Here is a 13,677-nt window from a genome sequence, read left to right on the forward strand (position 1 = left end):
TCATTTATTCAACCGAAGCATTGACCAAACCTAGCTTCCTGGTGGCTAGCTATGTCAAACTACACGTTGATGGAGCGATGGACCCATCTTCATCTGCTGCTGGCATTTCCTCCATGGATGCATCCTACATTCGAGCAGTCCCTCTCCGGTGTGAAAGGCTTAAAAGGCTTAAATTTGCAGTGGCGGTGGGTATTATCAGTATTGTTGTTGAAGGCGACAGTACTCAATGTTTTGAGTTGTCAGTTGGTAGATTCCTTTGATCAGCGTTTTAGGGGTGTTTGACAACATTTTTGGTTTTGTTTTTAAAAACAAAAACAATGGTACATCAGCAAAATTATATTGTATATGCTAAGGTTGAGGTTGTTTTTGTTTTAAAAAATAAAGTCAAGAACATCTCCTTAATTATTGATTCATCATCATCATCATTCATGCCTTATCCCAATTATATAGGATGGGCTACATGAATCTGATTCCACTACTCCATTTTATTTAAAACTTTATCAACCATTAAATTGTTTTTGCTTAAATCATTTCTTACTAAATCTATTTATGTCTTTTTTGGTTTATTCTTAGTTCTTCTAGTCTGAAGGTTCAAAGTATTTGGGTATCGAATGCATCTGTTTACAAGCGTTTTTAGGAATCCAATTTTTTATTGATTAACATTATAAAATATGTATGAAAATAAAATTTGAAAAAAAATAAAAAAATAAAATACATAGCCAAAAAAGTATCTATACACCCCTTTTTATACACATTGGGTGTATTAATACTTAAAACCATGCATAGCCCCTTTCCATTTTTAACAAATCATTTCTTCTAATTGAAGTTGTTGGTTGTATTTTATGCATGTGACCAAACCATTTTAGCCCATCATTTCTCTCTCTCTCTCAAACCCTTAATTAAGAGAAAATCTATGATAATAAAAAGAGATGGTATTAAAAGAGTTTTGACCAATCAAAGCAATCTTGTGAATTGTGATTAACATCACTTGATCGATCACTAACAAAAGGTTGGGGTGAGGAAGGACCCTCACCAATATAATTGGCTCCGCCTTTGTGTGATATCCACCGGCATTCACTACAATGAGTCTTTCTTTGGGTTTGAACCTGTCCCCTGAAGGAGGGATGCCGAGTAGCTAAATGAGCTTTTTGGCAGTAAGCCCAATCTCATTCTCATTAGAGGGAACAAAGCTGTAATGATAGAACAAAAATAAAAAATAAAAGGGAAAACCTTGACACCTTATCATAAACCTGTGGGTTTGGATACTTGAAATATTCTCAATGTGCGCAGGTGGATGCTAGTATTTCAGAGTGTATGCAGAGGTTTGTGGGAAGGGAATCTAGGCCTGTGAGTTTAATCCTGTGCCCTCAGTTTTAGAGGGATGAGTCCGATCCACATCTCATACATGGCACATCTCACTTTTATGGTGGGTCCTAGTCTCATGGTTAAATGTGTGGTGTTAGATCAAGTTGGTAGAGGGTTGGAATGTGTACTGTTCGATCCATACCATGGGGTGAACATGCAATTTGGTTGGGTGTGGACGGGACCAATCCACCCTATATTATTGACCAGCCCTGTTCACACCCTAAAATATTGGCAACGGGCATTTATCGTGGAAGGGCACTGTTCATAGTTTATTTTTGATATTGTGTTTCACATTCACAGTCGAAGCCCTATACCATTTTACCATTAACCTCTCCATCAGTGCTCCTCCGGGCTTTCTCTATTTCTGGTATGTCATCCTTGCCCTTTGTCGTTTCTTTTTCCTTTGTTTCTGTTGTTGATGTTGATTTCAGTGATGTTACTCCTCATTCTCCACCGCCGTTTCTTATTCTTTCCAATTCTTCATCTTCTCTTGTGGTTCTTCTCCCAAACACCCTCACTTAAATACAACATGGATTCTTCCCAAGTTTCAAAACCTTTTCGCCTAGAGGTACAGTCAATAACACCTTTCCAATTCTAGAAGTCGGAGTCGAATCATCTGAAGAGAACTCTTATTCGAGGGACAACCCTCTATGAATCACCGGTTCTGGACCCCCCCGCCCCTAGGGGGGCCTGACCTAGTAGCTTCCTTGAAGCTCAAACTACTGGTGAGTGATTAAATCTCTGACTTGGGCTTGGTTCATTTTGTCTTTCTAATACTTCAACTTGATCCAATTTGGAAATCACTACAAGTCTCTAAGCAGGTTATTGTTGAATTTTGTTAGTCGGGTCCTGTTCAAATTTCTGATGGTTTGTCGATTGTAGTACTCCCTTGCTCATCTGACTTGCTAGTTAATGTGTTGACGCTTCGTCAATTCAATGTCATGCTGGTGAATCCCCGATCTGCTATTTTGTATGCTCTAGTTTGTTATTTAAAAATTAACACTAAACAGAAGATAAATACTTCAATACTTGATAGCTAACACCAAACAACAGTCAAGGCAAATGCCTTTGCTGAAGGGTAAACAGAAGATAAAAATAATAATTTTATTTTTTAAAATTATTTTATTACTATTTGTTGAAATTAATATTTTTTAGTTAATATTCAATTATCAAAGCCTTTTTTTCTCAATTTATTTATCATATAAATTATAACAATTAGACATTTATGATCGATTATATAGATTATTTCATAAATCGTATATACAATATGTGGAATAAAAAATTGTGGGGTGGGCTACTCCACACCATGCTTATAAAATGTCATTATGGGTATGAATTGGTTCAATCTACATAGTTCATAGTTTGTCCACATAATGTGGTATGAATTGGCTCTTGCCATAACATCCACACTACAAAAACCTCATTAACTACCAAGTCGAGAGTGAAAGAGATTTAGCAACTTTATTTATTAGTACTTAGTAACAGATCCGGATACTAACCCTAACCCACCCGTGTTTTTCCACTCTAGGAAAGACCCCAATGACCTGCCATGAGTATAAGTTAATTCTTATTTGACACGTGGAAAATAGCTAGACCACCTGAAAGCACAAACAGAAGTCTCTTCCGTCATAGCTTACGGGCTAAATTAAAGTAAGGTATCGATAATAGTAATGGGCACGTCAAGCTCTTCTAAGAACCCTACTTTGTACATCACTCATTACTTAATTCGAGTGCGTGATGCTTCACCCTACGTTAACAACTTGGGTTCCACTTAACAACCATTTCTTTCATAATCGATTTGGCTTTTATTAAGACTTTGGGTTTCTTTATATTTTCATTAGGAATATTTCTAGATCATCATATTCTTTTAATAGGCAAATGTTCCCAGTTCTTGACTAAAAAGAAGGGTGTGCCATTTGACAGTCTTTACAACTGTTTCTATATGAAAAAAAGGTAGAAAAGAAAACAACAAAGCTTCTTTAATAGAGTGCAAATTTTCTTTTCATTTCTTTTCTTTTCCTTTTTTTTTAATAGAAGAAAAGTATTTACCCAATCAGGAGAAATATGATTGAAACATATAACTAGGGGTGATGCAGTAGAGATGGATCTGCTGCTTGCACTGCTGTGTATAACAGGCTATATATGTAACCAATCAAAAAGTAATATGCCAGATACACCGAGTCTAGATGACCAGATCCCAATCCCAATTCAGTAGTCAAGATCGAAAAAGGCTTAGCAAAGGATTGAACCCACAAAGCCGCCTCGTTTCTTGCCTTGTTTGCTCTTCATAAAAATGGGGATCTCCCTTCTAATACAAGAGTTGGATATAGTTAGACTAATGCCATGCTTTCCATTGGATACCGGCTATCACGTTTTAAAGTTTATAGTTTATACAAATACAATACAAACGGTGAAGAAGGAACCTACTTCAGTGCAGCAAGTTCAGAGCATTAGATACACCTATGGTTTTAGAATTATTGTTGATTTGGACGGTTGGACCATTCGGACTAAAAATCGGTTAGGAGACTGGTTCTATTTTTACTATATATATTTAAATTATCATAGGCCAAACTGGTTCTATTCAAACTGTACAGTTTAACTATTGATCCAAAAAAACCCGTGGCTAAAATGTTTCCAGTTACAGATGGGATTTAAAAACATTGGATACACCCTACAAGGAACAAAACTTTTGATAAGGTTGAGTTTTTGCATGATCCCCATTCCAGAGCGCTGCTGCTCATTTTATGGCTACCCAGATTTGTTGCAATCTGGGTAGTTTGGTAATCCTCCTTTTGCTTATTGGATTTTCTGAGAAATTATTGGAGCTTCGTGCTTCCATATGATGCTGTTCTAGGAATGAATTTACCAAAAAAGGGAACAAGACGCATAAGCATTTTGAAGGGATGAGGTGGCTTAACAGAATAGCTTATTATACCTTAATGGCTGAATGACATGTTGGCTTGATAACTATACCCCTAAATATTTTTATGACAAACCAATAAGTTATTTAATTTAGCTACTTCAGCCATTGCCGGACGGCCCTTAGTAATCTTATAATTCATCAGCCTTTTTTTGGATAGATATTAACTGTTTAAACCTAAAACGGTGTATTTTGAATCCTTAGATAGGTTAATGTTCAAGCACTCTCCAATTTTACTTCAATCAGAAAGATGAAAATTAAAAAGTAAAACAGGATATCTGATTTAGAATTCCATTCAAGATAAAAATATTCCCAACGAAATTAGTTTGATTCCATTCAAGATAAAAATATTTCCACAAACCAATTTTGGAAGCTCAAGATTCCATTCAAGATAAGGCGGCTAGTAACACCAGATCATTATTATGTTGTTAGTGTGAACAGCAGCAAGATACTTTCTTCTATCTGTTTTTTAAGTGTCTATTTGCTAGGGCAGTATTGTTTTTTAGGTATTAATCAATGCTTGAATGCTCCACTGGGGCCGTTAGTTCTTCTATGAACAGTATAATATCACATCAATAACCAGTTTTGTATTACACAATTCTTTTTCTTTCAAAGGCAATGGTAGTGAGACTCGAAGCCACATCTTAGTTTCTTAGTTGGGACAAATCATCCAACGTACCAGCTGGGCTATCCAGAGTTGTTGCGGCCATGGTTTTTAAAACTAACCCGGAGACCGAATCAGTCAGGGGTCCAGTTATCGGGTCAAATGATTCGATCATTCTAACAAAAAAAATAAAAAAAATGAAAATTGGTCAAAACCGTTGAAACGGTTAATTGTCCGGGTCAGCGGTTTTCTGACCAAAATCAATGGTTTTTATAGAAAAATCAGTTTTGGGGAAAACCGGAACCGATCACCTGACCGGTTCCCAATTTTTCTGGTCTGACCGTCTGGTTTTGAAAACCATGATTACGGCCCAAGCCCCTACATCAAACCATACAAGACTGGCTCAATCAACTCAAAACATCATTCATCAAACAAGAAATAGATAGGTTGTCTGGTAGGCTCTGCTTTCTTTTATACCTCATCTGGGAGGAAGAAATAAAAACATCTTTGAGGGCATCCAAGCATCACCTTCAAATATTATTTACAAAGCCGCAACCTATCTCCCTGATGAAAACATGCAAACACATTCAAATCGGCCAGCACACTTAAACCTTATGCATATTCCACCGGGCCATGTTTTGATTTACATTGATGGCTTAGTTTGGAAGGAGTGCAAATATAAATTTGTAGAGTGCAAAACTGAGCCGGTGGTTCATATTTTGTATGTATTTGCACAGTACACATTTGTATTTGTACTCTTACCAAACTGAGCCGATGATTCATATGATCCTTCTTCAGGTCTTCCAGGACAAGCTTTCGTCTTCAAACACCCCAACAATGGTCACATACATGCACAAGGGAATGCATGCTGTGAATGTGGAAGTTATGAACTTACGGATTTGATCCAATCTGATTCAGTCCAATATGAGTCTATTATAAATGGACCAGGTCCAATCCAATCCAATAAATATTTTGGACCATTTTGGACCGATCCAATTCAATGTCTAGACTGTTCAATCTGTTCAAATTCGTTAGATTGGTTTCAACCCAAATCCGGTCCATTGACACATATTTTTATCTTATATCTATGGACCAGATATTGACTTAATCGAACTCAATCTAATATAAATTTATATGGATGGGCCAGGTCCAATCCAATCTAATAAATATTTTGGACCGGATTGATCCAATCTAATGTCTTGTTGCTCTGTCCAAATTGATTTTGGACTGGACGTAGTCCAATCCAAAACCGGTCCATTGACACCCTTAATCAACGCCTTAGAAGAAGCTTCAGAAGCAAAACTTACGAGCATAGCAATATTATCAGACTGCATGAAACTAATTAACTTGTATTATCAAATGACTCTACTCATACCATTTGGATCGAGCAACTATCCTGGAGTGATATTAGAAGACTAACATCAACCTTTTATTCAATACAGTTTAACCAATTGGCTCATCTTTTTGCTTTATTTGCTTGTTAAGGTCAAGTGACAATCAGCTATAATCCGTCCTCACGACTTTATGTAAAATTCTGTTTTAAGAAATGAAGTTGGAATATCTCCTTTTTCTTACGCACTTCTCTCTTTCTATTACAGTCTTGAGACTTTGTTAAAACAGGCGATAGCCCAGAACCCCATTGAATCAGATGAGCTGGGTACCATCCTGTGTATCCTATGCTGCTACAGCAGCTAAATAGCTTCTGTTTCTCAAATGCTGACAACTGTTATGGCATATGCCAAAACTCCAACGAATCATTTCCATATTGCTCTACTTTCGTTTTTTCACTTTTTGTATTTTTCTTTTGGGTGAGAGCTTTACTTTGAATTGTAAACTAATAATTACCACATATTCCAGAGACATGGCACTTGACAGAATGGAATGGCAGAACATGATTCATGCAGCCCCGTGTTGATGAGACAAAGCTTATATAACGATGTAATGATATTAGTAATTTAGCTAACTAAACTAGGCCAGTTCTGCCTCATATTGGCATATAAAAGAAACTAAGAAAGCACATACAGATCCAGACGGTTCAAACTAGATACCAGGAAAAATTTCCAAGGAAAACAAAGAAATGTTGACATTAGCATAATGATCATGAACTGGGTACTGTCTATTTAACAATTTTCAGACAATTCCAATTACTCTTTTGATCTGCTTCCAAGTTTGATTGAATCTGCTTTTAGTATTTTATCCATTAGGTGTTTCGCTTATTTTGTTGTATTAGGGTGTTGTCTCATCACCCTTTCACTTCCTGTACTACATTTCTATTTTAATAATATGCTCTGAATGATTTGTAATCAAAGAAATCAAATACCAGTCGGCCACACAAGATAGTTCTCCAAAAAGAAGCCATTTTCCCCCGTCTTCTGAGGAAATAAAAAGGTTTAAACTAATCGCTTGCTTCACTGGTTATTACAAGTCAGGCAGTGGAGCCCTGAACATCAATTTTCCTTTTGGATCAAGATGATTCCCTCTGCGGGTAGACTTAAACTGGATAATCAAACCCTGCATTTATATACAATAACCACCTTAGAAACTAATCTCTCGCCTTTCCGCAAAAAATTTTCCTGCCACTGGCTGTCCCGATAGCAGTGAAAGCCAGACTCCTGTATCTGCACCTTCTTCAGCTGAAATGTTCCCTTGCCATCCTGTCATAGCAGTTTTCACCCAACCTGGGCAGTAGCAATTCATATGGATCTTTTGACCCTCTGGCCGGCTGCAGAGTATTCTTGCCATTAGCCGAGTATAAGCATTGACAGCAAGTTTTGATACAGAGTAGTCAGTAAACATTTGAGGCCAGCCGCCTGATGTCCAATTGCCATGTTTCACTTGTTCAAGAAAACAAATCACAGTTCGATCTATCAGTTCTATGGAGAGGGATTCCTCATCAGCTAATTGCTCTCTCAAAGTTGCATCTCCAAGCCTCTGTCAAGATTAAGTACATATTGATTATTGTGTTATGGAGAAAGGTTTCAATATATAAATTCCTGGCTTCAGTTTAGAAACTTAAAACACAAGTTCAGTACCACACGATGACATTGAAGTGGCAGCAAATTCAGCATATATACATAACTCAAGCCCTTCATAGAATCCAATCTTATAGAAACAAAAATGTACAACAAGCTACCAAATGTACTGGTGACTGGCTGCTTATTTATGAATTATGACCGGAGGTGTGTACCCTGTTGTACACTTCTTGTTTCTAACAAATTCAGAGCCCTGTTGTACCATCTGTCTATATGAAAAGCTAGCGTATCTTAAGGCTGTGTTTGGTTTGATAGAAAATAAGAGAGAAACACAAATTATTTCAGGAAAAGAGAAAAAAAAAACAGACGAATATCAAAAAGAAAAAAAAAAGCCACAGGCAGGAAAAGGAATGAGAAATTGTTTACTCACATTTCGCCTGCCATTAAGTCTACCAAGTCTGGAGCTGACATTCACAATACGAGCCCCCGAAGAAGAATGTTTCATCAAAGGTATCATAGTTCCGACCATCCTTTTAGTGCCAAAATAGTTGGTCAAGATAACCTTCTCAGCAAATTCAACTGAATTATCTGATCCAAGATTATAATTAACACCTGCATTATTTACCTGCCACAGGTTTTTTAACACAAAGTTGGCTCTCAAGTGATAAGAGACTTGAACTCTTTACTTCTTTTATCAAATAGTTGACAAAATGAGCAAAAGAAAAGATCAATAACTGAAAGAAAAAAAAAAGAAACGATACTTGACAATGACATCCTATAACTCTCCAATTATGAAGACATACCTCAACATTCAAATACCAACAATGCACCCAGACCAATAAATCCTACATTGGATTCAACGCAGACCCTGTGCGCTAATTTACGTTTCATTGCACACCACACACCTAACCTATACAAAGCATATCTTTCAACCAGATCTCTCTCTCTCTCTCTCACCAAAGTTATATACCAAAGAAGAGTTGATGGAAATCAAGCCAATTGCAGTATACGAATGATAAAAGGGCAGGCAAGGTTGAACCAGTGACAGAAAGTGAGCTTAAGAAATTCCTGTAACTTCTAACAAAGATATGGTCTATGCACTGTTACAAATCACAGTAAGTATGTAGAGGCAAGCCTAAAGCTAAAAAAAGGGCAGCCCAGTGCACGAGGCTCCCACCAACGTGGGGCCTGGGGAGGGACAGATGTACGCAGCCTTACTGCTACATATACAAAGAGACTGTTTCCAAGATTTAAACCCTGGTCACCCAGGTCGCAATGGATAAACCCAACTGTTTCCAAGAGGCAAGTGTCTAAACTTTAAAGCATCTTACCAAAATATCGATGCCACCAAAGTTCTGATCCATCCACTCAGCAAATTGTTTGACAGATACAGCGTCCAGAATGTCCAATTGATGGAAGGCAACATTTAAGCCTCCCTCCCTTAAAGCAGTGGTTGCTTCTTGGCCCTTGGTGATGTCTCTTGATGTTATAATCACTTTCAGACCATGTCCTGCAAGTTGCCGAGCAATCTCATATCCGATTCCTCTGTTTGCCCCAGTCACCACAGCAACTGTTTCTGAGCTCCACCACCTACAAGCATCCAGACGATGTAATGCAAAACCATCATTAAGTTTTACACAAACGAGGCAAATATTCACATAAATAAATAGAGCCAGTACAGCATGATTGCGCAGGCTGTTTGTTCTACCTTCAAAACATATAAATTATATTAATCAATTAAGATCATCCAATCAGAAGAGTTTTGGCACAGATAATCACTTGGGTGGAACTTGAACCCATTCAATTGTGTCTCAATGCTCTGTTACATTTGTGAATTAATTGTTTAGAGCTTGAGGTAAAAGTCCATTATAGTTCCAGCTTTTTGCAACATTACCCTTTCCCAATCTGTATCTTACAATCCCACCAGAACACTTCCTTGTCAAGTTTTAATGCAATTCTATAGATCATGTTTTGTAAGTATAGATTCCATAAAAGACCAGTCCAATCCAGACTCTGTTTACTCAAAAAAAAAAAAAAAAAAAAAACAAGGAGGCTGACTCCATAATTCGTAAGGAACCCAGTTGTGGGGTTTTGGGCAATGGCGAACAGTTTGCCAATTGCCAGGCTTGATCTTGCCTCCGGATTTTAAAATGGATTTCTCTTAATAGAGTGTATTCTGCAATCCCATCCGAAAACTTCTTTAGCATGTAGTCCATCAGATTTCTTGATTATGGCTATTTTTCTTTTTTAGTGTTCTTGATTATGGCTAAATCAACCAACCACTCTCAGTTGGTTTGGCAGCTCTGTATGGCACTAAAGAATTGGGTTCTACCAAAATTTACTAGTATTTGGCTGAAATTATGTGCACTTATTCTACTTCGGCAGCTGATAATGTTAATTGGGTAAGATTTCCTGCGGATTCTCAAGCGAAGCAAGAACCCCACAGGTGCTAGTTAGGGTTTGGAATGATTATAAAAAAAAAATTACAACAAAATAAAATTTCCCGAAATTTTCAGATAACATTAAGCACCTGTCCTCAGCAGCACAAGGGATTTTCCTCAGTTCAGTTATCTCCTGGAGTCTCTTTTCTCTCCGCTCCTTCGCCCGCTCCTTTCTCCCCATCACAACTTTTGGTTTTTCAACCTACTCCACGGTGTTCATCTCTCTCCTCTTGCACGTGTTTTCGTGTCTCATTCGAATCGAAGTAAATGCAGGAAATGATAACCCTGCGAAGGGGCAACAAATAGAGCTAAAGGCATCTATTTCACGGAACCTCTTTCCATTGAAAGAGAGGAGTCAGAGATTTCGGGGTATTTCACACGGTGAGGATATTCCGATGGCAAGTTAGAGAGCGAAGATTACATTGAGAGAGTTAGAGAGCGAAGATTACACACAACAATAATAATAGAATGTACTTTCGCCCCTAGGGCAGAGTGGGCCCATGTAGGTTGGTGGAATAGTTATCGGATCCCAACTATGATGGGACTTGTTTGCATATTAGGTGGGCAAAATGCCGTCAAACGGTAATATTGCCCTATGCCATCAAACAGTAATACTGTCCCTTCCCGTCAGAACTGGGGAATTGGTGAACTAATGTAACCGTTACGAGGTACGACCCTGTAGGATATAGAGTACTGTGGTGTGCTCCTTGAGGTTGCCATTTGGAGGTCTAAACGGTAGGCGGGTCGCTTGTAGGATATCAAGTTGTTCGATGGCAAATTGATTGGTAGGGAGTTCCTAGAGCTTGTGCTCCTTAAGTCTGCCCTGGCACGTGCCGAAGTGCCCTTGGGCCGAGGTGATCCATCTGTCCGGGCACGATCTGTAACAAACTTAGTTTTGTTTGTCGCGATCTAATACCGAGACGATCTTAGCTCGAAGCGACTTTAGTTCGAGGTACTAGCTCGCCCGAACTTACTTTATAGCGAGCTGATTTATGCTAATCTATCACCCGTATTGAGTCATGTTCACGTTTCTCCCTATCATGAAATCGGACCAAATTCTCCTTCATCAGCATGTATGCAAATGAACTAGCCTTTTGCCATATTTGGGAACAAAAGTTTATATGTATCGACTCCGTAGTGAATATGGCATAAATAAGGCATTAACTCTATACACTTGTGCACAGTTCCGTAAATGAGTACTACAAGGCACCACCTGTTTCATCACAAAATAGGTGGAACTTTTCTAAATCGGTAAAATATCACTTATAATTCTGCCTCTTTTCCTGCCAAAAATGTGTTCTATGCACCTTTTAGGTGTTAATAAACTAAGCCTGAAAAAACTTAAAGCTTCTATTTTGGGGAAGAAAGTTGTATATATGTTTCTGAAGCTCAATCTCCTACCCTCGAAATGGAATTCTTTGATTGCTACAAAAACGAGAACAGAAAATGTAATGAACATAACAAAAACTATTAATGCCTGCTTTTAGAAGCTGAACCATCATCATCAAGCTAATTAACACCTCAAGTATTAGATAAGCTAAAACCACAGCACTGGTTGATAGCGGGAAAATATCTTATAAATCAAAATTTTACCTGCATGTTTGCTTTGAATTTCGAAAATTACAAAAGTAGAAAACTCCTTTTGATAGAACAACAAGAACACCACCCATCAAGCCCATGCCCGAATTTGCTAAATAGAAGAAAAGCGAACGTAGGGTTTCCTTTTGATAGAAAACCGAAAACAACCGACTACACTTCCTATGCAGCCATTATCAGTCGGGTGCGCCGTGCGCGTAAAACTGAACCAAATACGATTTGTAGCAAGCATCGGGCATCAGCTGCACTTTTGGGTAAATTACAGAAAGCTACCCTAAATTTCGCGGGTAGTCACACTCAGCCCACTGAAATTTGTTTTGTAACAATCTCAGGATTTTTTAACGATGCAAATAAGTGTGAATGCAAATATATAGAGTGTAAAATAGTTCATATCAATTGTAAAATTGGGTTAGTTTTGCACCGGCAAATTTATTTTCATACCAAATAAACGTTTAGCTGTAATGGATGCAAACATGAATTCTAATAAAGCATATGCTTTTTTTTTAATCAAAAGCCCACTTGAATGCAAATTTATTTCTTTGTTATTGATGCACTTTTATATCTTATTTATCAATGTAAATATGCATTGGTCTGTCATTCGTCAATGCATAAATGTAATGTTGCCAAACATAGGTGATAGTACGCGATCTGGATGCTCTTAGCTAGAGGGCAATTCGAACGTCGGTCTGATCTGCTGGCTGGTCGAACTGCAAGGAGGTAATACTCAGATAACCCGAGGTGGCTTACCTGGCGTGGGTACTCCAATGCTTAAGTCAACACTCTTGGTATGCGAATTGAAAGCTTGAAAGTAAGTAAGTGAGCAATTAATTATATGTACCTTGTGAGGTTGGGGCTCCCTGGTTCGTGCTAGGAATTTGTTCCATACCAAGAGGTGGACTTTGTGTTAGCTAATAAGGCTCATCGAGTCCGTCTGATCCGGGTGGGATAAGGATAAGGCTTGTAGACGTACGACATGATCCCGGAGAACTTGGAGACAACTGACTAGTTTTTAGAGGTTGGCTACGTGTCACCTCGGCAGGTTGGGCCATCACGAGTTGCTCGGATCTTGGTCTCGCCAAGGTGCCCGAGGTACCCAAACTGACTTGGCTCACTGAGGTAGCAGGAAATGCCGAGTCGTCATCCAATCAATAGATCGCTTCCATGTGCCCAGGTGTTTATAGGTCAAGCCAAATTACCCCTCATCAATAGGCAAAAGTAAACCAAAGTGCAAGTTTACCTTAAACCGAGATTTACACTCCATTTGCATTGTTTCCAAACATATCCTAAATTTTGCCCATTTAATTTAGTTAATGTTTGAACAAGTATTTGTATTTGTAATTTTCGGAGTAGAAAAGTATTAATTATGTCATTATTGTATACTTTTGTAGTTTGATAAATATTATTTTCGAAACAAGTGTTCAAGTTTTTAAAGGTAAAAAGCATAAATCAGTGTTTGGCTATTCCATGTAATTTTATCTTATGTGACATGATGAATTCCAGCTTGTTAATTATTTCTTAAAATTTATAATATAAAAATATCACATGATCCATAATTGTAATATGTGATACAAATTAATGTCACATAGCATATATTTTGTCACATTTGTGAATACCATGCCATATTTTGCCATGTGACATATTTGTGGCTGTCATGGCATATATTTTACTATTTCACATATTTGTCATTATGCCACATAATATATTTATGGGCATCATGACTTATAATTGTAACATGTGCCACAAATTTTATCATGTGGGACATGTTGAAGTTTTTTTTTT

The 13,677-nt window shown here is 37.8% G+C and overlaps 1 protein-coding gene across 1 annotated transcript; it reads right to left on the minus strand.

The window, feature by feature from the left end:
• Window positions 1-7,185: 7,185 nt before the first annotated feature.
• On the minus strand, window positions 7,186-10,958 carry LOC148878774 (short-chain dehydrogenase/reductase 2-like). The gene is made up of 4 exons (XM_088960011.1): window positions 10,392-10,958; window positions 9,193-9,451; window positions 8,292-8,486; window positions 7,186-7,820 (listed from the first exon to the last, which is right to left on the minus strand). The coding sequence occupies exons 1-4, from the start codon at window positions 10,481-10,483 to the stop codon at window positions 7,425-7,427; spliced, it is 942 nt and encodes a 313-aa protein (XP_088816137.1). The 5' UTR covers window positions 10,484-10,958; the 3' UTR covers window positions 7,186-7,424.
• Between the last annotated feature and the right edge of the window lie 2,719 nt (window positions 10,959-13,677).

The sequence above is a fragment of the Nelumbo lutea genome, chromosome 1 (genome assembly GCF_056320005.1).
Source record: "Nelumbo lutea isolate HS-2025 chromosome 1, American lotus-T2T, whole genome shotgun sequence".
In the NCBI taxonomy this organism is placed as follows: domain Eukaryota; kingdom Viridiplantae; phylum Streptophyta; class Magnoliopsida; order Proteales; family Nelumbonaceae; genus Nelumbo; species Nelumbo lutea.